At 39.6% G+C, this 23,563-nt stretch overlaps 1 protein-coding gene across 5 annotated transcripts in view; it reads left to right on the top strand.

The window, feature by feature from the left end:
- TDP1 (tyrosyl-DNA phosphodiesterase 1) overlaps positions 1-19,500 on the top strand; it is a 33,862-nt gene extending 14,362 nt beyond the window's left edge. For 2 of the 5 annotated variants that reach the window (XM_053377146.1, XM_053377138.1), the window contains 9 exons: positions 843-1,013; positions 1,331-1,409; positions 2,988-3,173; positions 3,622-3,670; positions 4,335-4,401; positions 5,157-5,264; positions 5,434-5,536; positions 6,151-6,259; positions 19,040-19,500. In XM_053377146.1, coding sequence (XP_053233121.1) covers positions 843-1,013; positions 1,331-1,409; positions 2,988-3,173; positions 3,622-3,670; positions 4,335-4,401; positions 5,157-5,264; positions 5,434-5,536; positions 6,151-6,259; positions 19,040-19,113 — 946 coding nt within the window. In that variant the 3' untranslated portion in view covers positions 19,114-19,500. Of the gene's footprint in view, positions 1-842; positions 1,014-1,330; positions 1,410-2,987; positions 3,174-3,621; positions 3,671-4,334; positions 4,402-5,156; positions 5,265-5,433; positions 5,537-6,150; positions 6,260-19,039 lie in introns of those variants that run through there. The other 3 variants (XM_053377155.1, XR_008328956.1, XM_053377165.1) reach the window with 3 other exon arrangements.
- Positions 19,501-23,563: the final 4,063 nt, after the last annotated feature.

Here is a 23,563-nt window from a genome sequence, read left to right as displayed (position 1 = left end):
CCCCCCCCCTACTGTATTTTTAGCAGGTGGGTAGTAAAGTGAGATTTGATTCTAAGTCAAATTTCTAGTTTCTTTCCTGATACAGAAATTATACCGATATTATTGTGAGAAACAAAGAAAATGTGTCAGTGACATTGTGGATAGACTTAAGTGATACAAGAGCTCTTTTGTTTGTTTGTTGGCAATAGACAATGCAGCTCATATTGAAAAATTGTCTACGTAGCTAGGGAAGGTCCTGTCTCCTCAGTTGAACTATAATATAGTAACTATTGTTATCGGAGGTAAAAGTAGCATATTACAAAGTTATCTACCACATAATGTTTCGCCTATTGCTACTTGCCTTTTTGTATCTGCTACTAGGATATTCAAACAAAGGAACATATTTAGGCAGTTTTCAAAGCTGGCTAAATTGCTCAGCTGTCCGGAGGAGATTTAGGGAGCATTGGGAAGGAGAGGAGTAGGAAGTCTGGTTGCACGAATGAACAGCATTCCGAGCATGCAACAACTTAGCTGAATCTCGCTTCAAGTTCTGAAACATTTTTCAGATAATTAAGCTTAGATGTTTCCTTTAAATAAGGGCAGAATAAGCCTGTTCCCTGAGCTTTACTTTTGAAAGATGACGCACCACAATTGTATAAAAGAGAGAAAAGAATGGAAACCTTTATTCTTTGAATTTGATAGAAATTAACTCTGCTCCATGAAAGCATTTTCTATAACATGTTAGGGCAAGATCCAGCATTAGTTGGCCATCACACTGAGTCTTTAACAAAACTATTTGTTGTTCTAAATGCAGTATAATCATTTGGTGATAAATCAGCCATTCTTTTACTTCTGTCTTCCAGAATATGGCTAAGCCCTCTGTATCCAAAACTGCCACTTGGAGCTGCTGAGTCTGCTGGTGAATCTCGTACTAATTTTAAGTGTGACCTGATAAGCTATTTGAGGTCTTACAATTCTCCTACTCTCAATGAATGGGTTGAAATAATCAAGCAGCATGATCTTTCAGAGACAAGGTACATAATCTGAGAGGGGTTTCTTTTGCTACGAATTGCACTGAATTCTTATTCCTGGCTTGCTTTTCTTTTTTTTTTAGCATGTTGAGAAGGCTAGAGGGAAGGGGTGCAGTGAGAATGGAGCAGTGATGAAGGTTCTAACTGAAAGCTGGTTGCATTTTTAAAAAATCATTTTCTCTTTGCATGTTGGAACAATTTAACTAGGCAGTAGCATCTTTGAGAAGACTTAATGCCTGATAATAGCGCAATTTGGAAAAGCACTGTAACCTTTACCATAATTCGGCATGCTTTCATTTGTGTCTACATCTTTTGTGTAGAGTATATCTTCTTGGGTCAACTCCAGGTCGATACCAAGGCAGTGAAAAAGAGAAATGGGGTCACCTCAGACTTAGAAAGGTACTGGATTTTTATTCCTATCCCTCTAAGGATGTATTGTTGAAGCTCTTCTTTTTCAAGGCTTGCCTCCGGTAGTTCTTTGTTGGCAGCGGAAACTGACAAGGAGAGAAAGGTGCATCTTCAGTTGGTGACTCAGGGTAGTAGCATGTCTCTAACTTGCTACACAAATGTAAATGGAATATCTATAAAATACCCTGTGTTAGTGTTACTCTTCCGGTACGGAGAGTTAGAGTACAACAACAGGAAGCCGCCTTCTGTGCTGAACACTGAGGGAATTGTGCAGTTTGAGAAACTATCTTGATAACTGGGCTATTTGGTGGTACGCATAATATAAGGTAGTGGCAGGTTACATTTAGCAAAAAGAATTGCAGAGAAGACCAGAGAAGTGTGTGGCCAGAGAAGACCATACCTCCTGATATATCATGGAGATGAGAATCTTTAGCTTTCTGGGTACAATAGAGACATTGACCATAGTGAGGTATTGAGGCATAAGCTTTTGTGAGTTGGAATGTTCTTGGTCCTATGTTCCATTGGTTTCTGAATTGTCATTGGTGTTCTGATATCACCCCCCCAAAAAAAAAAAATCTTTTGGGTCTGTGTAAAATGGCAGAAGAGGGCACTGTTGGTAGGCGATGGCACAAATCTTATTGGAGAAATTGGGAGCAGATTACACTCTTAACTAGATCCTGTGGGTTCATAAAACTAGGTGTCTTTTCCCCGCTTATCCCAGTTTGTCCCCAAGTATATGTAGGAGGAGACAGAGAGGAGATACGATAGCCATCTTCAAATATCTGAAGGCCTGTCACGTGGAAGACGGAGAAAGTTTGTTTTCTCCTGCTCCAGAAGGGAGGACTCAAACTAGTGATTTAAAGTTACAAGAAAGGAGATTCCGACTAAACATCAGGAAGAACTTTCTGACAGTTCAGCAGTGGTCTCCCTCAGGAGGTTGTAGATGCTCCTGCATTGGAGGTTTTAAAGCAGAGGATGGATGGTTTAGTTGAGATTCCTGCATTACAAGGGGTTGGGCTAGATGATCCTTGAGGTCCTTTCCAACTCTGCAGTTCTATGGTTCTACGTACCTACCAGCTTACCAGACCATGCAATTGTGAGACTAATTCATGGAAGCTTATGCCAGGAGGCTCTTAATCTCAGGGTCGTGGGTTTGAGCCCCACATTGGGCAAAAGATTCCTGCATTGCAGAGGGTTGGACTAGATGACCCTTGCAGTCCCTTCCAATTTTGATTCTGTGATTCCGTAAGGTACGCAAGGATTTGGTCATTTTTGCTGTTAACATAATAATAACATGACTTTCCTACTGTTTTTAAACAATGAGGCAGCACTGTCATGGTGTTTTTTAGGGAGAAACTAAGCATTCAGCACAGATACCTATTATGAATCCATTGGTGGTAAAGGAGGGTTGGGTGAGATGCTGGCTGAGTAGCTAATCAGATTAATGACGTCCTTCATAATAAGCAATCCCTTTGTCATACTTCAGCTAATCAAGTGACTTTGTTCAGTACAACTTGAATTGCCAAAGGTGGTGATGTTTTGTTCTTGTATCCAATTTCTCCCCAACAGCTTTTGAAAGAGCATGCAACCCAGCTACCTGATCAGCATTCTTGGCCTGTAATAGGACAGTTCTCGAGCATTGGATCTTTGGGAGCTGATCAGTCCAAATGGCTGTGTTCAGAATTTAGAGACAGTTTGATCTCTCTAGGAAACAGCACAAAGACTCTGACAAATCATGATGTTCCTGTTCACCTGGTATTGCTTGCTTATTACTTACTGCTTTTTTTAAATAATAAAAAAACCCCACACATTTTCCTTCAAAACTTCAGCTAGCGGGTAATCTTCCAAATCCTTTTGAAGTTCTTAGAGTTGAATGCAGCAAAAGACTAATTTTTAAGCCTCATTGAACTCGATAGACTTTGTGCATTTAAAAATTCTCCTGAGTTAATGTATAACACCATACTCGTGTTGTATGCAAAAACTCACTGCTCACTTTTATTTTTATTTTTAAAAAAGATTTTGAATTCTGAGAGTCTGACTTATTTCTGCAGATCTTTTTCCAAGTAGGGCTGTGGCTTAAGCTATTTGCTACCATGTCACTTGGCACGAGTGGCTTGAGCTTAATTGTGCTTCATTAGAGTATAGCTGTCAACTGAGCTACAATTTATTATAGCTAACTAGTTATTACAATTTGTTACTTTAGGTTTACCCATCAGTGGACAACGTGAGACAGAGTTTAGAAGGTTATCCAGGTAAAAACATATGCCTTTGGGTGCAGTGTAGAAAGGGGGTATTATAAAGTTGAGGGGGAACAACAGAAGGAGTTTCTAGAAGTTTCATGGTATTTTAAAACTTCTTTTAAAAAACATTTTTCTCTATTCATTCTTTCAACCCTCATAATGGCTCCTGAGGCAGATCACCCTCAAAAGTTAATTATGTAATAAAATATAAAGAGCCTAAGAATATAAGAATATAGGATCAACACATTATGAAAAAGACTGAGTGGGAGGTGAGAATCAACGCAAACCAAACGCCCAACAGAATAAAACTGTCGGCCTTGATATTTTCATAACTAAATACATTTATCAAACATGAAAGACATATTGCATAGTTAATTTATGTTCTACTAATGTGAACTTGCAAGTTATTGCTGGCATTTTCCGTGTCACTTCCAATTGACTCTTCCATCTTGATGTTTATTTTATGTACTGCAGGTTCCATATCACATAATTGAAAATCTGCATATAGAGTATTCTTTAAAGAGGCTGGGGTGTAAATTGCTTTTTAAAATCCTACTAAATCTGTTTTTTTGTGCATGTATAGGGAAAATTTGTGAATAATTCATTATTCTATTGTGAGAAACCATTTCAATGCCACACTTAACTATGAGTAATGGGTCTTTTCTTTCTCTCTAAGCTGGTGGTTCTCTTCCGTACAGTATACAAACAGCACAGAAACAGCTTTGGCTGCACTCTTACTTCCAGTAAGTAAAATTATCTCCTCTTGATTTAATGACATTTTGGGTTTGTTTGTTTTTTAAAAAGATCCGTTACATTTGCAGGAGAAATAGGCATATAAACAAGCAAATCAGAGAAGCCTTGGAAAGTTCATTTTTTAAACTCATTGGATTGTGATGTACATTGAGTTTTCCTATATAATCTTTAATCTTTCTCGGAAACTGAGGTGGCCTGATCCAACGAATGTTATTTTATGTCTTGATTGCAAAAAAAGAACTTCAGTAGACAGTGATGAGCAGCAACTATGTGCTCTTCCTTCTTTGAATTTTTTGTAAACATACATACATTCCTTGGTTTAAGTCAAGTGTAATTTGAATCCAGTGAATCTGTACATTGAAGGGTAAAAGGTTTAGTTAATTGTGGCTGGAATCTAAATGCACTGTGCCCATTGACAGTGCTTGCATGTGAGAGTGCTGGTGGGGTGCTTAGCAATGAGGCTAAACCTGCACAGTTGATCATTATCCGGTCATATGCTCTAGGAATGGTAGCAGAATGCTGCTTTGCACAATACGGGTAATAAGGGCATAAACCATGTTTGAAGACTTTTCCTGTGTATACTGAAAAAAGATGTGGATAGCCACTTCAAATTTTGTACACTCTTATCTATAACATGGGGATTGGCCTTTATTTGAAGCTTGGCAGAAACGCTTAGGAATGATGTGAATTTGGAAACATCTTAATTAAGGTTTAACCTAAAACTTTTTATTTTTTAATACTTGAGCAAGTGGTCAGCAGAGACGTCAGGTCGTAGCCACGCAATGCCGCACATTAAGACTTACATGAGATCATCTCCAGACTTCCAGAAGATTGCATGGTTTCTAGTTACAAGGCAAGTCTTTGACTTCTTTTGTATTTCCTCCAGAACAGCTGCTTTGATTATCATTTTGCTCCTCCGCCCTCTTTTAATTAAAATAGGCAGCAATTTTGGTGTTTTTATTTCTTTCTTGTGAGTCTCAGAAATGGGTGGTCCCTCTTTCATTGAGTTTCTCTCTCTCTAGTGCCAATCTTTCTAAGGCTGCTTGGGGAGTGTTTGAGAAAAATGGCACGCAGATGATGATCCGATCATATGAGCTAGGAGTCCTCTTCCTGCCATCAGAATTTGTGAGTTTATCTAATTCCATATAATGGTTAATTTAGTGAATGCAATCAAGTCTTTTTATGTATTCATAAATACATAAAGACCATTCTGACATCAGTCCATAAGGCAATGTGCATCTGTATCACAGTTCCAAAAAGTTGTGAAACTGCCCTTTTGAGGTCTTGTGCAGTTTGGAACAAGACATTTGCAAAGCTCATAAAATGTCTGTTTCTTTGGTTTGGATGATCTATTTAACATCTAGCCAAGTTCTAATCAGAGTAGACCCATTTAAATGAATGGACCTCGGTTACTCAGGCCCTTTAATTTCAACGTGTCTACTCCCAGTATGACTAACTCTGGATACAGGGCTATATGTGGTAGCTGCTAACCAGGGAGCCCATCACAGTGATATAAATGTGGTCCCAAGGAATACAGAATGGAAGAAGGAATGTAAGCAGAATATATGTTTGCGAGCCTCATGGATATTTTTCCGATGAAAGGAAGTGAAGTGATGGATTGAATGTAACATCACTTCTCTCTCTCTCTCTCTCTCTCTCTCTCTGTGTCTCTGTCTCTGTCTCTGTCTGTCTGTCTGTCTGTCTCTGTCTCTGTGTGTGTGTGCACACACTTTTCACAGGGCTTGGATGCAGGCTACTTCCAAGTGAAGGAAAACATGTTTTCTGATGAGCCGGTGTTATCATTTCCTGTACCTTATGATCTGCCCCCAGAGAAGTATGAAAGCAAAGGTAAGATGTCCTCCTCAAATTTAGGAAAAAAGGACAGGTACCACACCTGAGCAAAATATCTTTTTATTCTTTGGCGCTTGGTGGGAAAAAACCTATAATCATTGATGGGAGCTAAGGGAGATGATATCTAGAAAGTGAGACTAACCCAAAAGAGACCAATGGAAGTAATTTTCAAAGTACCGGAATTGTCTGGCTCTTAAACTCCACTCATCAAAAGGACTAGATCCTCCAAATTGTAAGACTAGCTGTGGCACCTAGTGCTTCACGTCTGGGGATGAGACTTAACAGACAAGCTTTGGAAATCCTGCTTGGCTCTAAAACCCTCAGGTAGGTCATTATGGATCTGCCCGTGTTGTTACAATGATGGGCTGAGCTTGGAAGAAGAATGGGACACAAGTAGCAACAAATAGAATACCCTTTCAATCTTTGATAGGCTGGTTCTATGATTCTGTTTGTGCCAGGTAGCTTATATGATGAAATTGGGCTTTCAGAAATGTATGCCCTTCCCCTCCCTTGCATACCTGTGTGGGTGCCTTGCAAATTCATTTACAAGAATGTGACATTGGGCTTCCAGGTGGGTGTTTGTCTCTGATGTATCTATGAGAGGTCTTAAAGGAAAAGGGACCCCTGACCATTAGGTCCAGTCGTGAATGACTCTGGGGTTGTGACACTCATCTTGCTTTATTGGCCAAGGGAACCTGCGTACAGCTTCCGGGTCATGTGGCCAGCATGACTAGGCCGCTTCTGGCGAACCAGAGGAGCACATGGAAACGCCATTTACCTTCCCATTGGAGCCGTACCTATTTATCTACTTGCACTTTGACGTGCTTTCAAACTTCTAGGTTGGCAGGAGCAGGGACTAAGCAACGGGAGCTCACCCCGTCGCAGGGATTTGAACCGCCGACCTTCTGATTGGCAAGCCCTAGGCTCTGTGGTTTACACCACGGTACAACCCGTGTCCTTAAGGAGTCTTAAGAAAGCATTATACTTTCGTCCTTCCTGTATTTGTTTGCCTTGGCTTGCTGTTTGTACAAAATGTTACCTTTCCACTACGTGCCCTTCCATCATGTTATGTTATCAGAAAATCCCACGTGTGTCACCTGAGGTCTCTGGAATTGTGAAGGGAGAGAGTGCTGTTAGCATGCTGTATTTCCTTGTTTGGACTTCTATATTCCTGATGGTGATATGATTAGCTGCAGCATCGATAGGGTTCTTTTCCTCCCATCATGATGTGGTGTGGCTGGGATCTTCACTGGCTCTAGAGTGCTTTCATTTATGCCTCCTCTTATTCAGGTGTAACATTTTGCTGGGACTAGTCCCAAGTGAGCATAGCATTTCAGCCTCTTCCTGCTTCTTGCTCAGCTCTGCCTAGCTTCTGCTCTTTTGCTAGCAAATCCCGCTGTACAGAGAGAAATAAGACTTCTATACCTCCTGATATGCGATCCTGATATGCTGCTGTGATGGAATGTTGGTGGTTTTTTTGGCAAGTATAACTATGTGCTCCACCAGCACAAAGGGAGAAAATGTGTGCAAGTCGAGGAAAGGAATGTACTGAAAGTTTCATTCGCTGTTGTCGGGCAGTTTACCTCTTTGGTCCACTGATGCAGGCTGCCAACCTTGGTCCCATTTATTGAACAGTCTCACTTATGGAGAACTCTAGATTCTTCATTTCCTGACTTTGAGAGGAGCTGACTAGCCTCCGTTTTCTTCTTGGCAGTGAAAAACGTCATAAATCCACAGGTTCAGAAATTGACCTGCTATATGACATTGTCTCTCTTTAAATCATTGCAAATTGCTGCATTTGCAGGAGACATAATTTCACGGCTTCCTATTATGTGCAGTTTGAGAGGAGTGTTTTATTCTGGCTGATACAATCAAAGGTTGCTTTGTTCATTGTGCAGTAGATTAATATACTTAAGATAAAATGCTATGTCTGTTTTACAAATGGGTATCATCACTTTGCGCAGAAGGAGCAAGAAAATGTGAAGCATTGTTGCTTTCCCTTCTGGGTTTTTAGCATGTCTTTGTGTGCATTAGAATTCTGCCAGTGGGGTAGCTTTTCAAAGGTTGGTACATAGAATTGCAAAACCCCTGAGGGTCTCTGAGAGGATTCTTTTCAAGGAAAGGCTTTGAAATTGTCTTTTCCCTTCTTCTTCTCCACCCTCCTCTGGTTTCCAGTAAGCAAAATCTTGCACAGCTGCCAAAGGGCTGCAAGATTTTATCCAGTGAAGTATCCCAGGAAACCTGAAGTGCTAAGTCCTAGCAGAGCACAATGTTTTCAATGTAAGGTGTTCCTGTTGACAGCCCTTTAGGAGACGTTGGGAAAGGTACCTAAGGAATGCTGCCTAAATTAAGTTGACAACGCAGTTATGCAGCTCTATCAGTCTACATCCTGTGGAGAAGTATTATTGAAAGAAATCGGACAGGACTTTAAGCTGTAAACTCAGCTCTGCAAAATCTTCATTGTTTTCTTGTTGTGGACCAGAGCTGTACAACTCAGGACTACCATGAAAAAAGCAAGTAGGGGACATACCAATATGTGGGGGTCTCCCTTTGGAATGGTTAAATATATGTCTGCATACTTTGCTTCTTCCTCTGTGCCTTTTCCCTGCATATCTGTTACACCCTTTTGCTTCCTTTCCCGTGAAAGCATAGGGTTTGAAGTGTGACACCTCTTTGTAAAGCTCTATGAATAACTAGTGGGAAGTCTAAAAGTGTTAAAAACAGCAACACAACTTTGAGGGAAAGTAGACAGAAATAAAGCCCTGCTATAGACCTGTTAGACAGGCCTAACTAAACACTATTTTTTCTAAGGTGCCATCTCACACTCATTGTTAAGGCAGTATAAATAAATGTTAATGGATAGTTTTAACATTTTTCAATTCAGTAACTTTGTCTAAATCTTCAGAGAAAGTTGTATTAGTCTTATTTTCTTGTATGTTAAAATAAGGCCATTTTTCATTAGCAAATGAGAAGACCATAGAAGGCTATAGTTTGTACCGTAACTAGAATGAATGCAGTTTTCTAGCGCTGTTCTGCTGTACATAATGTACTGCTGCTGTATGTACTACTGTGTGAGGTTTCTAAATTGCTTTGTCGTTATTATTTTTGCAGCACACATTGCCTATTGTTACACAGTGTATCCAAGGTATTAATTGTTAGCAATGACCTTGGCATCACTTAGATACTGTAACTTGGCTTGTATTGGACAGCCCTTTTGATAGTCTGTAATCAACCTCCTGACACTTTGCCAGAGGTAGAATCTTTGTTGCAAACAAACTTCAACGCCCTGCACTGTACAAAGGCTTTGAGGAAGGCCTGCAATGGGGACATTGATGGTTATTTAGATGACACACTCCTTCAGCCTTTGCTTGGTCATCTTTGTTTTTTAAACATTGGGCCTCTGTTTGACTTCAACGATTTGTCTCTCTCCCTGCCTCGAAGTGGCTCTGTAGAAGACGAGTAGAAACCCGGCAGGAATCCTTGGTTAGCAAAGCTGCACACACTTAAATAGATTCTATAAAGTCTGTAAAGATTCTGCGTTATTGGGCGTTTTATTTTGGGTTTCTCCAGTCTGTGTATTGTGCCAGCCACCAAAATGACATGCAGACTGCTGAGAGAATCGGAACTGCAAAATTGCACCGGAATAGAAGGGAAAGTGCCGTAGCTGCAAATTACACTGTAGAGACCTGTTTCCTTCTAGCTCAGCCACCTAAGAAAAACCCGCTGGATCAGGCCAATGGCCAGTCTAGTCCAGCATCCTGTTCTCACAGTGGCCAACTGGATGCCCGTGGGAAACCTGCAAGCAGGACCCGGGCACAAGAGGAAAACTGGTAGTCAGAACCATTTGCTGTCTCCAACTGTGGAGGCAGAGCATAGCCATAATGGCTAGCAGCCGTAGATAGGTTTATCCTCCATGAATTTGTTTAATCCCATTTTAAAGCCACCCAAGTTGGTGTCAACCATTGCCTCCTGTGGGAGAGAGTTCCATAGTCCAACTATGCAACTGTGTAAAGACGTAGTCTCTTTTGTCAGTCCTGATTCTTTTAGCGTTCAGCTTCATTGAATGTCCACGAGTTGTAGCATTACAGGAGAGGGAGAAAAGCATTTCTCTGCCCACTTCCTCCCTGCCATACAGCAGGCGACGGAGACAGCAGGCTAGTCAGACTCCTCTGCTTTTAACTAAGCTTTTAAGTAGTTTTTAAGCAGTTTTTAACCACTTCCTGGTTTTAAACTCTCAGTTTTAACGTTTTACTAGCTGTTTTATTACCTCCTCGCTTTGTTTTTAGTTTATTGTTTTATTGTTTTATTGTTTTATTGTTTGACTGGAGAACGGCGGGGCGGAGCAGTGGGTCGAGGGAAGCCACTTTCTACCTCCGAATAGCGATGCCCCAAGCTCGCAGAGAAAGCACCTTGCTCTCAAGTTAAAGAAATCTGGAGCATAAAGTGAAGTCTCGGAGCAACAAGGAGAACCCGGAGAGAAAAATTTCGTGGAGTTCAGCTGACAGCCGAAATCAGCACAGACGCAAAGCTATATGCAGAGCGGAAAAAGGAAAGTGAGTTGCCCTAGCGGCCATTGTTTCTTTCCCCCAACTAACTTTTTTAAAAAAGTAACTTTTTAAGAAGATACACTGAGTGTTTTATCATTGTTTTAAGTGATAAGGAAGGCTAATAGCTGAAGGAAACCTGCTGTGAACTTTTAATGCAGCTGAGCATTGTAGCGTGTTTATTACAACAATAAAGAAATAATTTACAACTTTAAAGAAACAATGGTGGTGACCAGAAGTGGCTGCAAAACCTCAGGCTTTTCTCTGAAGGCTGTAAGACCCACCTTTAAAAGAACCACTCTAAAGAATGCGCAAACAAAAATCACTCGCTTCTACATGAACAAAGCAAAATGTGGAACAAATGAGGAAACGACTGAAATGAGTGAGAACAAGAACAAGAAGGGAAGAGAAATTCTACTCTCTCCTACCAATCTCTCTTACAGCCATAGTGAAGGACTGGTTATGCAAAGAAAGGAGTGTACTAAAAGCAGTGATAAAAGCCTGAATATATTGGAAGCAACACAAAATATCCTCGATACAGCCGATGAGGCATCCCCGAAACTGAAAGCCAAATCCCAAGTTCCCCCCGAACCATCGTTAGATCAAAAAATGGAGGAACTAATGTTAAAACAAATTTCGGAATTGGCCTCGGGAAACAATAAACCTTCGAAAGACTCTTATCCTCATTCCCATGAGACAAATGAAGAGGGTCTCTCAATCATCAAATGGCTGGTGCTCCTTACTGAGGACATTGAATCCATAAAGTCCTATCTGGACATTTGCACAAAAATTCTTACCATCATGGCTGACTCCTGTAAAACTTTCTGGAGAAAACCCGTCGGAATGCCTGCAGATTCAGAAAGTAACCATGGCCTCGCCTCCACCCTCTGTAGGAGTGGCCCATTAAGGAAGGGTAAGAAAGCCTGCAGAGCTAATGCTTGTAAAAGAAGACCCATAGTTGTAAAGAATGTTAAAAAAAGTAAAAACATAAAAAATTTTAAGTCAGTGCATTATAAAAAAATGGTTTTTAAAAAGCTTTTTAACCTACTTGAGAGCACAACAGCCTCTGGGACTAGAGGAAACCTGGTGAAGTCTTTAGCCAAGAAGTCAGTTAAACAAGATTTGCCCCCAAACGTCTGTGCTGATAAAGCTCTGGATTGTCTAAAACCTTCAGCGCATGCTCCACCACCAAGCCCTAAGCAAGATTTATTGCCCCAAGACCCATGGTCCTACGTTTTAACCATAGACAACTCCAAATCCAATAAGGAGAGCATTCCAACAAATAAGAACTGGAAGCTGGTGTTGCTTCAAAACAAGCTTGTTTTTTCAAGCTATCCTAAGCCTCCAGGATTTATATCACAAGAGGATCGCAAAGTCCATTTACTGAACTTCCTTAAGGCATACATGCCAGGTACTTTGAGTAATCCCTCGGAGTTGGACAAAGTGGAATATCTATATTTTGATGGCTTGCTTGCAAGGGCGGTGGTTACATTCCATGATCGGAGATTGACAAAACTGATATATAAACACAGAGAACACCTAAAGACAAGTGGTGTAAAAATATCAAGATACTTTAAAAATGAGGCCTCTCCTATTCCACTATTCCCCAGTCCTGAATCCTCGACTGCAGCACCTCATCAAAAGGCTGAATACCACACTTTAATTGATATAAAAGCCAATGAGGACTCGCCTAATCACCATCCAGAGTTACTTACTAATGATCTTCTAAGACCAGACTCTCCTGGGACTTTATATGAGGCGAGCCAAGGTAACGGGTTTGATAGTTTTGAAAATAACTTAATTAACTCCTATTGCGCTCTCCCCCAAGAAACTCAGAACAAAATACTCGATAGACTGAATAACCTTCGTTCTTGTCTGACAAAGCTGACGAAGGACCAACTGGGACCACACAACCAAAACATATCTGATTATGTCCCAGATCAGGCTTCATGCTTCTATCGTCACGAGCTGGATTTATGGGTCGGGAAACCCTCCGTCATCCCACGCCAATTGGTTGTTGCGGAGATGAATCCATCCTCTCAGATCTTGGAATCGAAACGCCCCTCCTATAACCCAGCTCGCATGCAACCCATCTCAGAGGCAAACCTGGTCACTACGTTAGCATGGGATAAAATGAGAGAATTAAATGAGACTGAATTGGGCTCCCCAAATAAAGTCCCCAGCATGGGTGCGCCAGGTTGCAATCTTAGCATTCCACCCTCCTCAAATGTGAGCATACTGAATACATCTTTAAACATCATCGAATTAGCATCTGAACTATCTGAACCCGATGAAAGGGCTAATAGTAAGAATCAGAGGAACTTGGTGTGACATCCGGAATGCACCACGCATACCTCACTAGCACCCTTAAATCAAAGATCTCTCCAAACTCTTTCTATTATGTCCTGGAATGTAGCTGGACTCTCATGTAAATTAGCTGATTCTGATTTTATAAACTTTCTTGAGTCTTATGATATAATACTTCTGCAGGAAACCTGGTCTCTTAAACCTTTAAATATTCCTAATTTTATTACTTATAATTTACCTGCTACTAAAATGTCAACAAAAGGTCGCCCTAAAGCTGGTTTGATCTGTGGTATCAAACAGTCCTCTAACCTTAAAATTAATTATATCAGAAATATTGGACAGTATGCACAACTATTATCATTTTCCATTGTTTACAGGGAAATTCTTCTTTTAAATATATATTTTCCTCCCTTAGAGTTAGAAATTAAACCAGATTATGGTTGGAATATAGTCTCTGAAGAGTTGTATTTAATACGTAGTAAATCCCCAAATATCCCCTTGATTGTAATGGGAGACACCAATGCTCGAATTGGATCAGATAATACAGCTCTCTATAAACACTATGTCTCAAATCTAGCTGAAGACGCCCCTCTTCCATTGAGAATAGGGAGGAATTCAAAGGACATCATTATTAATAAAGCAGGAGGAAAACTCTTACAATTGGTTTTAGAATTTAACCTCTCATTTTTGAATGGCTCAATGTGGCCGGATATTCCAGGAAATTTTACCTTCAGCTCCAAAAGGGGTAGGAGCGTAATCGACTATTCTCTAGTTTCTGTTGAAATGTTAAATGAAGTTGCCTCTTTTACAGTTGTACCTCGCTCAGAAAGTGACCACTTCCCAATAGTTTTAGAGATGTACATGAATCCTAGAAATAATGATATTAGTCCTCTTATTAGTATTGATAAGACTATCTATGCCAAAAGAGTTTATATAAGTGATAAAAATAGGGAGGATCTATTAGCAGTATTTGAAAATAACCCAGTTATTCTTGAACCTGTGGCTAACCAAAATTTGATGCCCCTGGAGGATAATGATTGTTATTATAAGACTATCCAGGATTTATTTTCTTCTTTTTTAGACCCTCAGTTCAGCAACAAACCTTCAAATAAGTATAACTGGTTTGATAAAGATTGCATTAACTATAAGAAAGAACTTAGAACTTGTCTAAAAGAAGCCTATATTACCAACTCTCAAGGTCTCTGGAAGACTTATTTTGAAATGAAAAAAGCTTTTAAGAACATGCTCCTGGAAAAAAAATCTGAGTTCGCACTAGCCAAATGGTCTAAAATTGTTACTGCATTAGAAATTAAAGATACCAAAACTTTTTGGTCACTTCTCTCAATAAAAGATATCATTGATTTCCCTAATATAAGCGATGAGGCTTGGATTTCACATTTTACTGCCGTTTTTTATGATCACCAAGTTTGTAAAAAGGAAAATTTTAAATTTTCTCTGGCAAAAACCACACAATTTCAAATTACTGTTGAGGAGATGAAAAGGATAATCTTTTCGTTTAAGCAAGGGAAATCACCTGGTATGGATGGCATTCCAATAGACCTGTTGAGATTAGATCTAGAATGGTGGGCCAATAAACTTGTACCGCTTTTTAATTCTATCTATCACTCAGCTCTTGTACCTAAGTCGTGGAACAACTCAATAGTGGTACCAATCTTTAAAAAAGGTGATAGGAATTGCCAAGAGAACTACAGGCCTATAAGTTTGTTACCATGCATAAGTAAAATCTATGCCAAATCTCTGCTTATTAAATTGGAAGAATGGATGCTGACAAAAGGTCTACCTGGTAAAGAGCAGGCTGGTTTTAAGGCAGGCTCGTCAACTCTTGACCAGTGTCTAGTGTTAAGTCATCTTGTGGATAAATATGTCATGAGAAATAAACGAAAACTCTTTGTGGCATTTGTGGATTTAAAAAGTGCCTTTGATTCGGTCGACCGCAATAAACTATGGACTAAACTAGAACACCTTGGTATCGACCCATATCTACTTACACTGATTCAAAGTTTACATTCTAATAACCAAATATATGTTAAAGTATCAAAAGATGGTAGACTTGCAGGTCCTATTCTGAATAATCGAGGAGTTAGGCAAGGCTGTATCTTGGCCCCTACCCTATTTAATTTATTTCTATCTGACCTACCATTATTTCTTCAAAATGCAACCACTCATACTCCTTATTTAAACAATAGCCCACTCTTTTTATTACTTTATGCAGATGATGCTGTAATTATTTCACTCTCTGTTTTGGGTTTAAAAAAATTATTTAAGAGTTTCTCAAACTACTGCTCTCTCAATAATCTCAAAATTAATTATGATAAGACAAAGATTATGCAATTCAGAAAGAGAGGGAACCCAAAAGGCTGTATAATTAATGGACATCTAATACAGGAAGTTAAGCACTTCAATTATCTGGGAATCACATTCAAAAATAATATGAATTGGAATACACATATATGTGCTGCAATAACTAAGGCCAAAGTAACAGCCCACCATATTAAATCCTATTTTTTTTCTCCAGTAGGAAACAGATTTATTCCAGCTGTATTGCAAGTGATTGACATGAAACTCTGTGCCCAACTTCTATACGGCACACCAGTGTGGATTTCAGGTGACCTCAAGAGGTTGGATAAATTTCACGCATCCCTTTTGAGGTCATTATTAGGACTTGCAAACTCTGTAAAATATGAAACAATATGTTGTGAGCTGGGAATACTGCCTTTATCAGTAAGGGCATGGCTGAGGACCTTGAAATATTGGATCCTCCTGCATTATAGAGCCCTATCCCCTAATACTATACTTTACGATCTTTTAAGTGATAGGGCAATCTACAATCTATCAGTGATTTGTAGGAGAAAACTGGATTCGATAGGGCTCACTTTAACTGATTTTGAAATCTCTGATCCCAAAGATATATGGGAAATTATCAGGAAGACCCTCACAGAAAAAAGTGTTCTCGCCATGCTTGAGGTTGCAAAGCGCAGCACCTGCTCTCCTATTCACCTAAATCTCCCTTTGTGTAGAGATTTCCAAAAGGGATACATGACAAATCTGAAGAAACATGAATCGTGTAGGCTGTTTATGTTGGCCAGATTTAACATGTTTCCCTCGGCGGTAGTGAGAGGAAGATACTTAGCTATCCCAGAATCAGAGCGTCTCTGTAAATGCAGAAAACAGGAACCCGATACTCTAGAACATATATTCTTTTCCTGTGATTTTGGCAGTTATGCCAGAAGACAATTATTTGAGGCCCTAAAATTTAATGGACAGTTTTTTACACAACCAACTGTTCAGGACCTGCTGGCGGACAGCGATGATAAAATTACTTTAATAGCGGCTGAATTTTTAAGTGCTGTCCATGAAGAAAGAATGGGCCATGATAAAGAGACTTAGTGGTTTTAATGGTAGGTGATGTTGCTGTGTTGTATTATATTATTTATGTACATTGATTTATTTTTTGGAGTTAAGAATAGGACTGGGATAAATTGTGTTCGCTGAGCCCGTATTTTATACAGTCTGTATATGATGTTTGTTTGTTAATGTGAGGTGTGATAAGCCTAATAAAGGATTTTGAATTGAATTGAATTGAATAATTTCATAAACTCATATCATGTCACCTTTTCGCTAAACTAGGAAGTCCCAAATGCTGCAACTTTTCCTCAACCTTGATCATTTTGGTCCCCCCTTCTTCCCTTTTTACCTGGGTTTATTATTTATCCCATTTACTTTATTGATTTATTTCCTACCTTTCAAGGTAACACATTTCCGAGGAAACGTGCAACACGAATAAAAACAATAGTATGGAGCAATTAAAAGTAGGTCTATTGTCAGAAAGCTTTTAAAATGTTATGTATATGTGACAGCTTAGAGCACTAAGGAAGCCTGATGGAACCAAAAAGTCTTGGCAGTACTTCCAAAGACATCCCCTATGTAAAATTGAGAGTAAATTGGTAATTTTATGTAGAAATCCTATTCAATAAAAAAAAAATTCAAGGGAATGAATAGCAGTTGAAATCAAAACAACACAAAATCAGTAAAACCAGAGGAGAAAACTGCAAAACAATTATATGAGCTACAATAAAAGCCTGTCTATACTCGCGTATAAGCCAACCCAAATATAAGCCGAGGCACCTAATTTTAGCACAAAAAACTGGGAAAGCTTATTGACTCGAGTATAATCCGGTTCACCACACCACAAACCTGGTGGTGGCAGCAACAGCGGAGGAAGAACAAGCAGCCTGAAACGAAAGGGCTGCTTTTGGGCTGCTCGTTCCTCCGCCGACAGTGGCAAAAGCGGAGGAGGAGGAACGAGCAGCCCAAAAGGGCTTCTTTTGGGCCACTCGTCCCTCTGCTACTGCCTCTGCCGCTCGCAAGAACAGGCTCTCCCAACCGCGGCACCTGTGCCTGCCCTTGTGAGAGGCAGGTGGCAGCAGGACCAGTGGCGAGAAAGGGCTCCTTTCGGGCCGCTCATCCCTCCGCTGCCGCCACCCGCCTCACTCGAGTATAAGATGAGGGGGCCTTTTTCAGCATTAGAAATGTGCTGAAAAAGTCGGCTTATACTCGAGTATATACGGTAGACATATTTTTAAAATACAGTAGTGTTGGTTATAAGTCCCTGCCCTTCTATGAAGCCCTCTGAGTTGCCTTGGTTAACCAACTTTACAGGATTATTGCGAGGAAGGGTTGGGTACAATTTTTTTTTCCCCAAAATCATAGTTGAGGAAATTTCAGGTTGTGGAAATTTCAGGTAATAGTCTTGCTGCTGTTACATCAATCAAATTGTACCCTGGTATTCCTTCTGCTGTAATGTGTCATGCAGTTCTGACCTTTCTTTGCAAATGAAATAATGTTCTCTGTACCTGGTTTTACAAAACTATCCCAACCCCTGAACTTCCCTGCTCCTCCTTTTGAAGTGTAGAAGTATTCTTAGTGCATTCCAGTTTCTCCCCAAGGCTGTAGGCTTTGTTTCAAGTAGGGTATTAATAGGGTTATAAAAGTATCCCTCATTGTCTGAGTGCTGTAACAGTAAATGGATTTGATAAGTATTGCTTAGGTGTATTGTGTCTTACAGTCCATTAACCATTCCTAGCATCTAAGATAAAGCTAAGCTGAAAATGAAATATTGCAGATTCTGACAAAGCAAATTGGCATATACATATTCAATATATTGATTAATGCTCCAGTTTGTGCCCTTGGCTATGCGCCCCAACATTAAACTTTGCTATAAGAGGGTGATGCTCCTTGGGAAGAACTTCTTGTGTGTTTTGTTGTGTGGTTATAAAGATCAAAGCTCAATCATACCTCAAAGATTTCATCACCAAACTTGACACAAGGCTTCTCAAAGTAAGGGCGGCAGATTTCATTTTGGTTTGGATGATGGGTGCCATTCTGAATCACGATGATGGATAAAAACTTCATTTTGACATGACTTTGTTTTTTGCCATAGATTGTGTCTCCTCTCGAGACATCAATGCCAAACATGGCGCAAGGGTTCGCAAGGTGGGAACAGTGGCCTTGTTTGGATGCCAGGTGTCATTTTGAATCAAGATGGCAGATGAAAACTTGACCTTGGATTGACGTCACCCAGAGTTTGGTGCAACGGGTTCAAATCCACAGATTGGACTGTCCATTTAAAAATCACAATATTTTTTGGTTTCTAAAAATAACTGGGCAGCGCTGGGCACTCCCCACTAACGAAGCTATAAAGGTCAAAGCTAATCATACCTCAAACAAGTTTCTGAGTAGCAAAACCTCATTTCTAAAGGTTAATAGCTGGTGAAAAAATGAAGTGGCTGTGAAACAACTAACTCCTATCAAAATCTAGGAATGGAAGGTCTAATTTAATTTTCTCAGTTGGCTCATCATGTTTTGTATCTGTGGTGTAAATCTGTCCCTTTCTTCCTCGTTGCAGATCGCCCATGGATTTGGAATATTCCCTACACCAAAGCGCCTGATACACATGGAAATATGTGGGTCCCTAAATGAATAGCCTAAGTTCACCCTGAAACTTCAGCATCGTTAAATATGAGCCGATTCATATACCTGTGGGACTTGCTGGTTTTAAGAACATTTACACAGGATGTAAACTAACTTCTCTTTTTTAAAGAAGTACATTTTTTATAGATTGAAAACATTTTGAATAAAATAATGGGCATATAGATGAACATTGCTAGAGCTTATGATAATGCAGTGCTTTTAAAATTGAATTTATAAACATCATTGCTGGTTTTTTTAAATGACCATGGCAGTTGGGTCAGACTATCTTTGTACTGAGCCTGAATATTTTTAGCCCTGTTCCTTCTTTATCCTGGAAACAGTGGCCCTGATGAAGGAGAAAATTGTGCAGAATTGAAATAAAGTGAATAAAAGTTATTGGTTTCTTCAGTCATCGAAGTATGAGCTTAGGCTTCTCCTTTTTTCCTGACAGTGTCTTGTGCTCACAAATAGAGTTTATTCCCCCACAGATGCTATTCACTGTACAATGCTTTTCAGCTGAGGCATTGCATATATTTTTTTTTCTTTTTGCATATTTTTATAAGGATGAAATCCTGATAAAAGCATATGATGTAGATAAAGTAGTTTGTTGCTATGGCAGTAATCTAAGATATTTTTGCTTCCTATTTCATCTTTAAAAGTAGAGAGCGATAACTAATTGTGTATGGGCAACATCTAGCCTACAGAATGACACCATCTCCTGTTCAGCGCCCACTCCTAAATAAGACCCACTGAACTAACCGGCAGTGACTTTTGTGTAAACATGTACAGAACCAAGCTCTTGTGTTGACAGATGTTGTATATAATGCTGTAGAAATAATAATCCATTGGTTTCTAAGCAATAACCGATCATTCAATATGAGATGAGATACTGAAGTGGACCCTGAGCTTCAGGTTTAACTGATGGTATAAAAATATTCGGATGCGAAATAGGAGTGGTTTTTGTAGCCCAAGTCTCATCGATTCCAATAGGGCTTAATTCAAAGCATGTATCTTTAGGACTGAAACAATAGGTTGGTTCAGTCTTAAACTGTGGTTTGGTTTTATGAGTGAGCCTTGAGGTTGCATGCAATTTTGGGGAAGCTGTTCATGCCTGGGAACAAGCCACAGAATTGTTCAGAGCTAATTTGTCGTTGGAAATGAAAACAAATTATGGTACCATCTCCATTCTGGCTCTAGTTAATTGGAGACAGAATGGCATAGTGTAGGCAAAGTGCAAATTTACTTCATCGAGAAAATTGTAGGGTTCTACTCTTAATAGCTCAAGTATATGGTGTTTACACCTAACAGTTTTTGTGAAGGCGGGTCTCTGCAGAAGAGCATAAAAAGTGGTGAATCAGGCCAAAGGCCTATTTCGTGCAACACTGTCTTTTCCTAACAGTCAAGCAGATGCTTATGGAAAGTCTAGAAGCAGGACATAGACAGTCAAATTTTGGGTACTCCTCAAGCTTTCCAAAGAGCAATGGTTGGGTTACCCAGATAGGCACTGGTTTTCAGTCCTAGCATATTGCATTCTGGATATCCTTTCTAATATATCACAGCCCCTCAGTCAACTTTTTCAACCTGAAGGAGCTGAAATGAATGCAAAGAAGTACTTTCATACTGGTGGTTCATTACCAATACAGGTGTGAAGTAAAAACAGGTAAACCTCAAATATGCAAAGGAACAAGAGTATAGTGTTTATGAAAGACTTGCAGTAATCAAGAACTCTGTTGAGGAAAATATTATGAAAAGGTATTCATAACCATGCATTATTTCCAACAATGGTAATGTTTGGACTTCTTAATGTAGCTTGATAGCTGAAAATAAAATGCATAGGTCTACCCTCTGACTTCAGTTACATTCATATAAAAATTTAGGAATGTTCACAAAAAATGGACTAAACAAGGAATAATGTCAGCTATTCTGCTTTTGTTTTCAGTGTCACGAACAGTAATTAGACTGCCTCCCATTTGAGCCATTTGACTGAGTAGATATAAAGAATTAAGGTTCTCTGTAGTAGTGGCATTGTATATAGGCAATCTCCCAGTACTAAAGATGTTGCCTAGTAACTGTATATTAAGCATTTTGCTTCCTCTTCTAAATTATATTTCTCCCAATATCTATTGTTTTTTTACAATAAATTACAGCTTGGATCCAAATAACTGCTTCTGAAAGCAAAAGGACTTCTGTTTGTGGAAGGGCTTTCGGTGTACATACATAAATAATTTTATTTGTATGTCTGCCTTTTCATAGCTAAAACCATGCTCAAAGCCGCTAACAGCATGAGAAATATCACATAATTACAAACATAACATAAGTAGTCTGAACAATAAATTGTACGCAACAAAATTAAACTATTTCCACATAAATCATTTTGTTGTTGTTGTTGTTTAGTCATGTCCGACTCTTCGTGACCCCATGGACCAGAGTACACCAGGCCCTCCTGTCTTCCACTGCCTCCTGCAGTTTGGTCAGACTCATGTTTGTAGCTTCAAGAACACTGTCCAACCATCTCGTCCTCTGTCGTCCCCTTCTCCTTGTGCCCTCAATCTTTCCCAACATACATAAATCATAATGAGATCTAAAATAAATATACAAAATAATATCTAAAACAGCAACAACCCCCTCTAAACAATACCCCAACCCAAGAGTCTGTTCAGCAGTCTCAGCTTTTGTAGTTGGAGTCAGTCAGGGCCCCAGCCTCCTAGGCCAGGTGGGAAAAGGCCTGCAAGGCAGGGAGCAGGTCTTCCAGGACTCACAGCCAAGATGATCTACTGGCAGGAGGGAGACAATTTTTGTATTCCCCCGCTCTCATCTGGATCTGGCAGCAATTACCCCATCATCTGAAGTAGCTTTCTAGGGGACCCAAGGGGCTGCAGAGGGAAGCTGGCAAAAATCCCCCCTCTTTTGCTGGTGGTAATATTTTGTAACCAGGAGTTCTGCTGACAGAGAATTAAGGCCAATGTTTTAAAACTCTTATTTATTGAAATGTATCCACCACTCTTCCATCCCCTGGTGAGGAAATACGGTAGTGGGCCATGTTCACAATATGAGTCCCCTCTTCTGGAATGTAAAGGAATTTCATATTATTAAATGTAGCTATCTCTGATCCCATTTCTATAATAAAAAACCCAAAGTACTGGAGCAGGAAGTTTGTATATGCAATCCTGAAAAGCTTTGTATTCCTGCAACTTTGCAGACAGCTGACATTTGTGAAAAGTCTCTCATAACACATGCTGTGTTCCAAACAGGATGGTGAAGAAGAGAGGAAGATAGATTTGGAATAATAGTTACATAACTTCATGGCAAAGTGTGGACTAGAATTTTGCTTATTCCCTCCCTGTCGCTGCTGCTTTTCATATCATTTGTATTGGCATGCAAGGCATTACTTTTGTCTATAAACCACCTTTTGTGCACTGATAGAAAAGCAGAATTATAAGTGTGGTTACTAAATAATTCTTAAATTACCAGTCATTGCTTTTGTGAATAGTCACTGCTTATTTTGCATACACTTAATGTAATTGTCCCAAGCTGTTATTTTCCACATTTCACTCCCATTTAACTTCACTATTTACAGTCCATTCTCTACACCCATGTGCATATAGAGCTACTAATTGAGGATAACAACTACCGGTAGGTAATTTTATTCCCTGGATTTAGCTGCATAAAGGATCTTGATAAGGCCATTATGTGTTCTTTAGCTGTAAAGCCCACAGCTAACATTTTTCTCCTCCTACCTCTCCATTATCATTCTATGCTTTATAACTGCTTCTACATTCCTGATACATAGAGCAAAAGCAACAACCCACAAACCAGTTTGCAAAAATATTGCAGGACTATTATAACTATAGTGATCAAATGAGGGTTTACATCTTGCTGCCCTGATGGCAGCATAAGCGTGGCATAAGCAACACTTCATTGCAGGAAAAAAGTATTTAAAGTAAAAATAATAAAATGAGCATCTGCAGCCATGGATGTGCCTGGCCCATTGCCCTCTTCCTATAAAAAGTTTTTGAAAATTAAAAAAAACAACTTGGTGGGTCCCTGCACTTTGACCTCAAAGTCTAGCACCACCAATTTTGTGCATCTGGTAAGAGTGGCCTAAAATCCACAAAAGCTTATGCCACAATAAATACTGTGAATAGTGAGAGACTCCAGGGGTGCCAGCACTTTTCCAAGGTTTGCTTTCCTTGGAATGAAGACCAGTGGAGACTGTGGTGTCTTTAGGATATATGGTTTTATTTGCACATATATACACCATGAGTATAAGATTGCCCAGTTGGGGGGGGCAGGGGTGGCTCACAGCATTAACATCACCAAATATCTTATTTATCCATTAGTCACAGCTTTGGATCCAGCACAGAGCAAGCATGTAAAAAGCTACATTCAAAATTACATCCTGCATTCCTAAATTAGGGATAACAGAATATGTAATCCGGCTTTGGTCCTGCATACTTGA

Source organism: Podarcis raffonei, chromosome 1 (assembly GCF_027172205.1).
Source record: "Podarcis raffonei isolate rPodRaf1 chromosome 1, rPodRaf1.pri, whole genome shotgun sequence".
NCBI lineage: Eukaryota > Metazoa > Chordata > Lepidosauria > Squamata > Lacertidae > Podarcis > Podarcis raffonei.
Note: the sequence above shows the minus strand (reverse complement) of the source record. Positions and strands in the feature narration are given on the sequence as shown.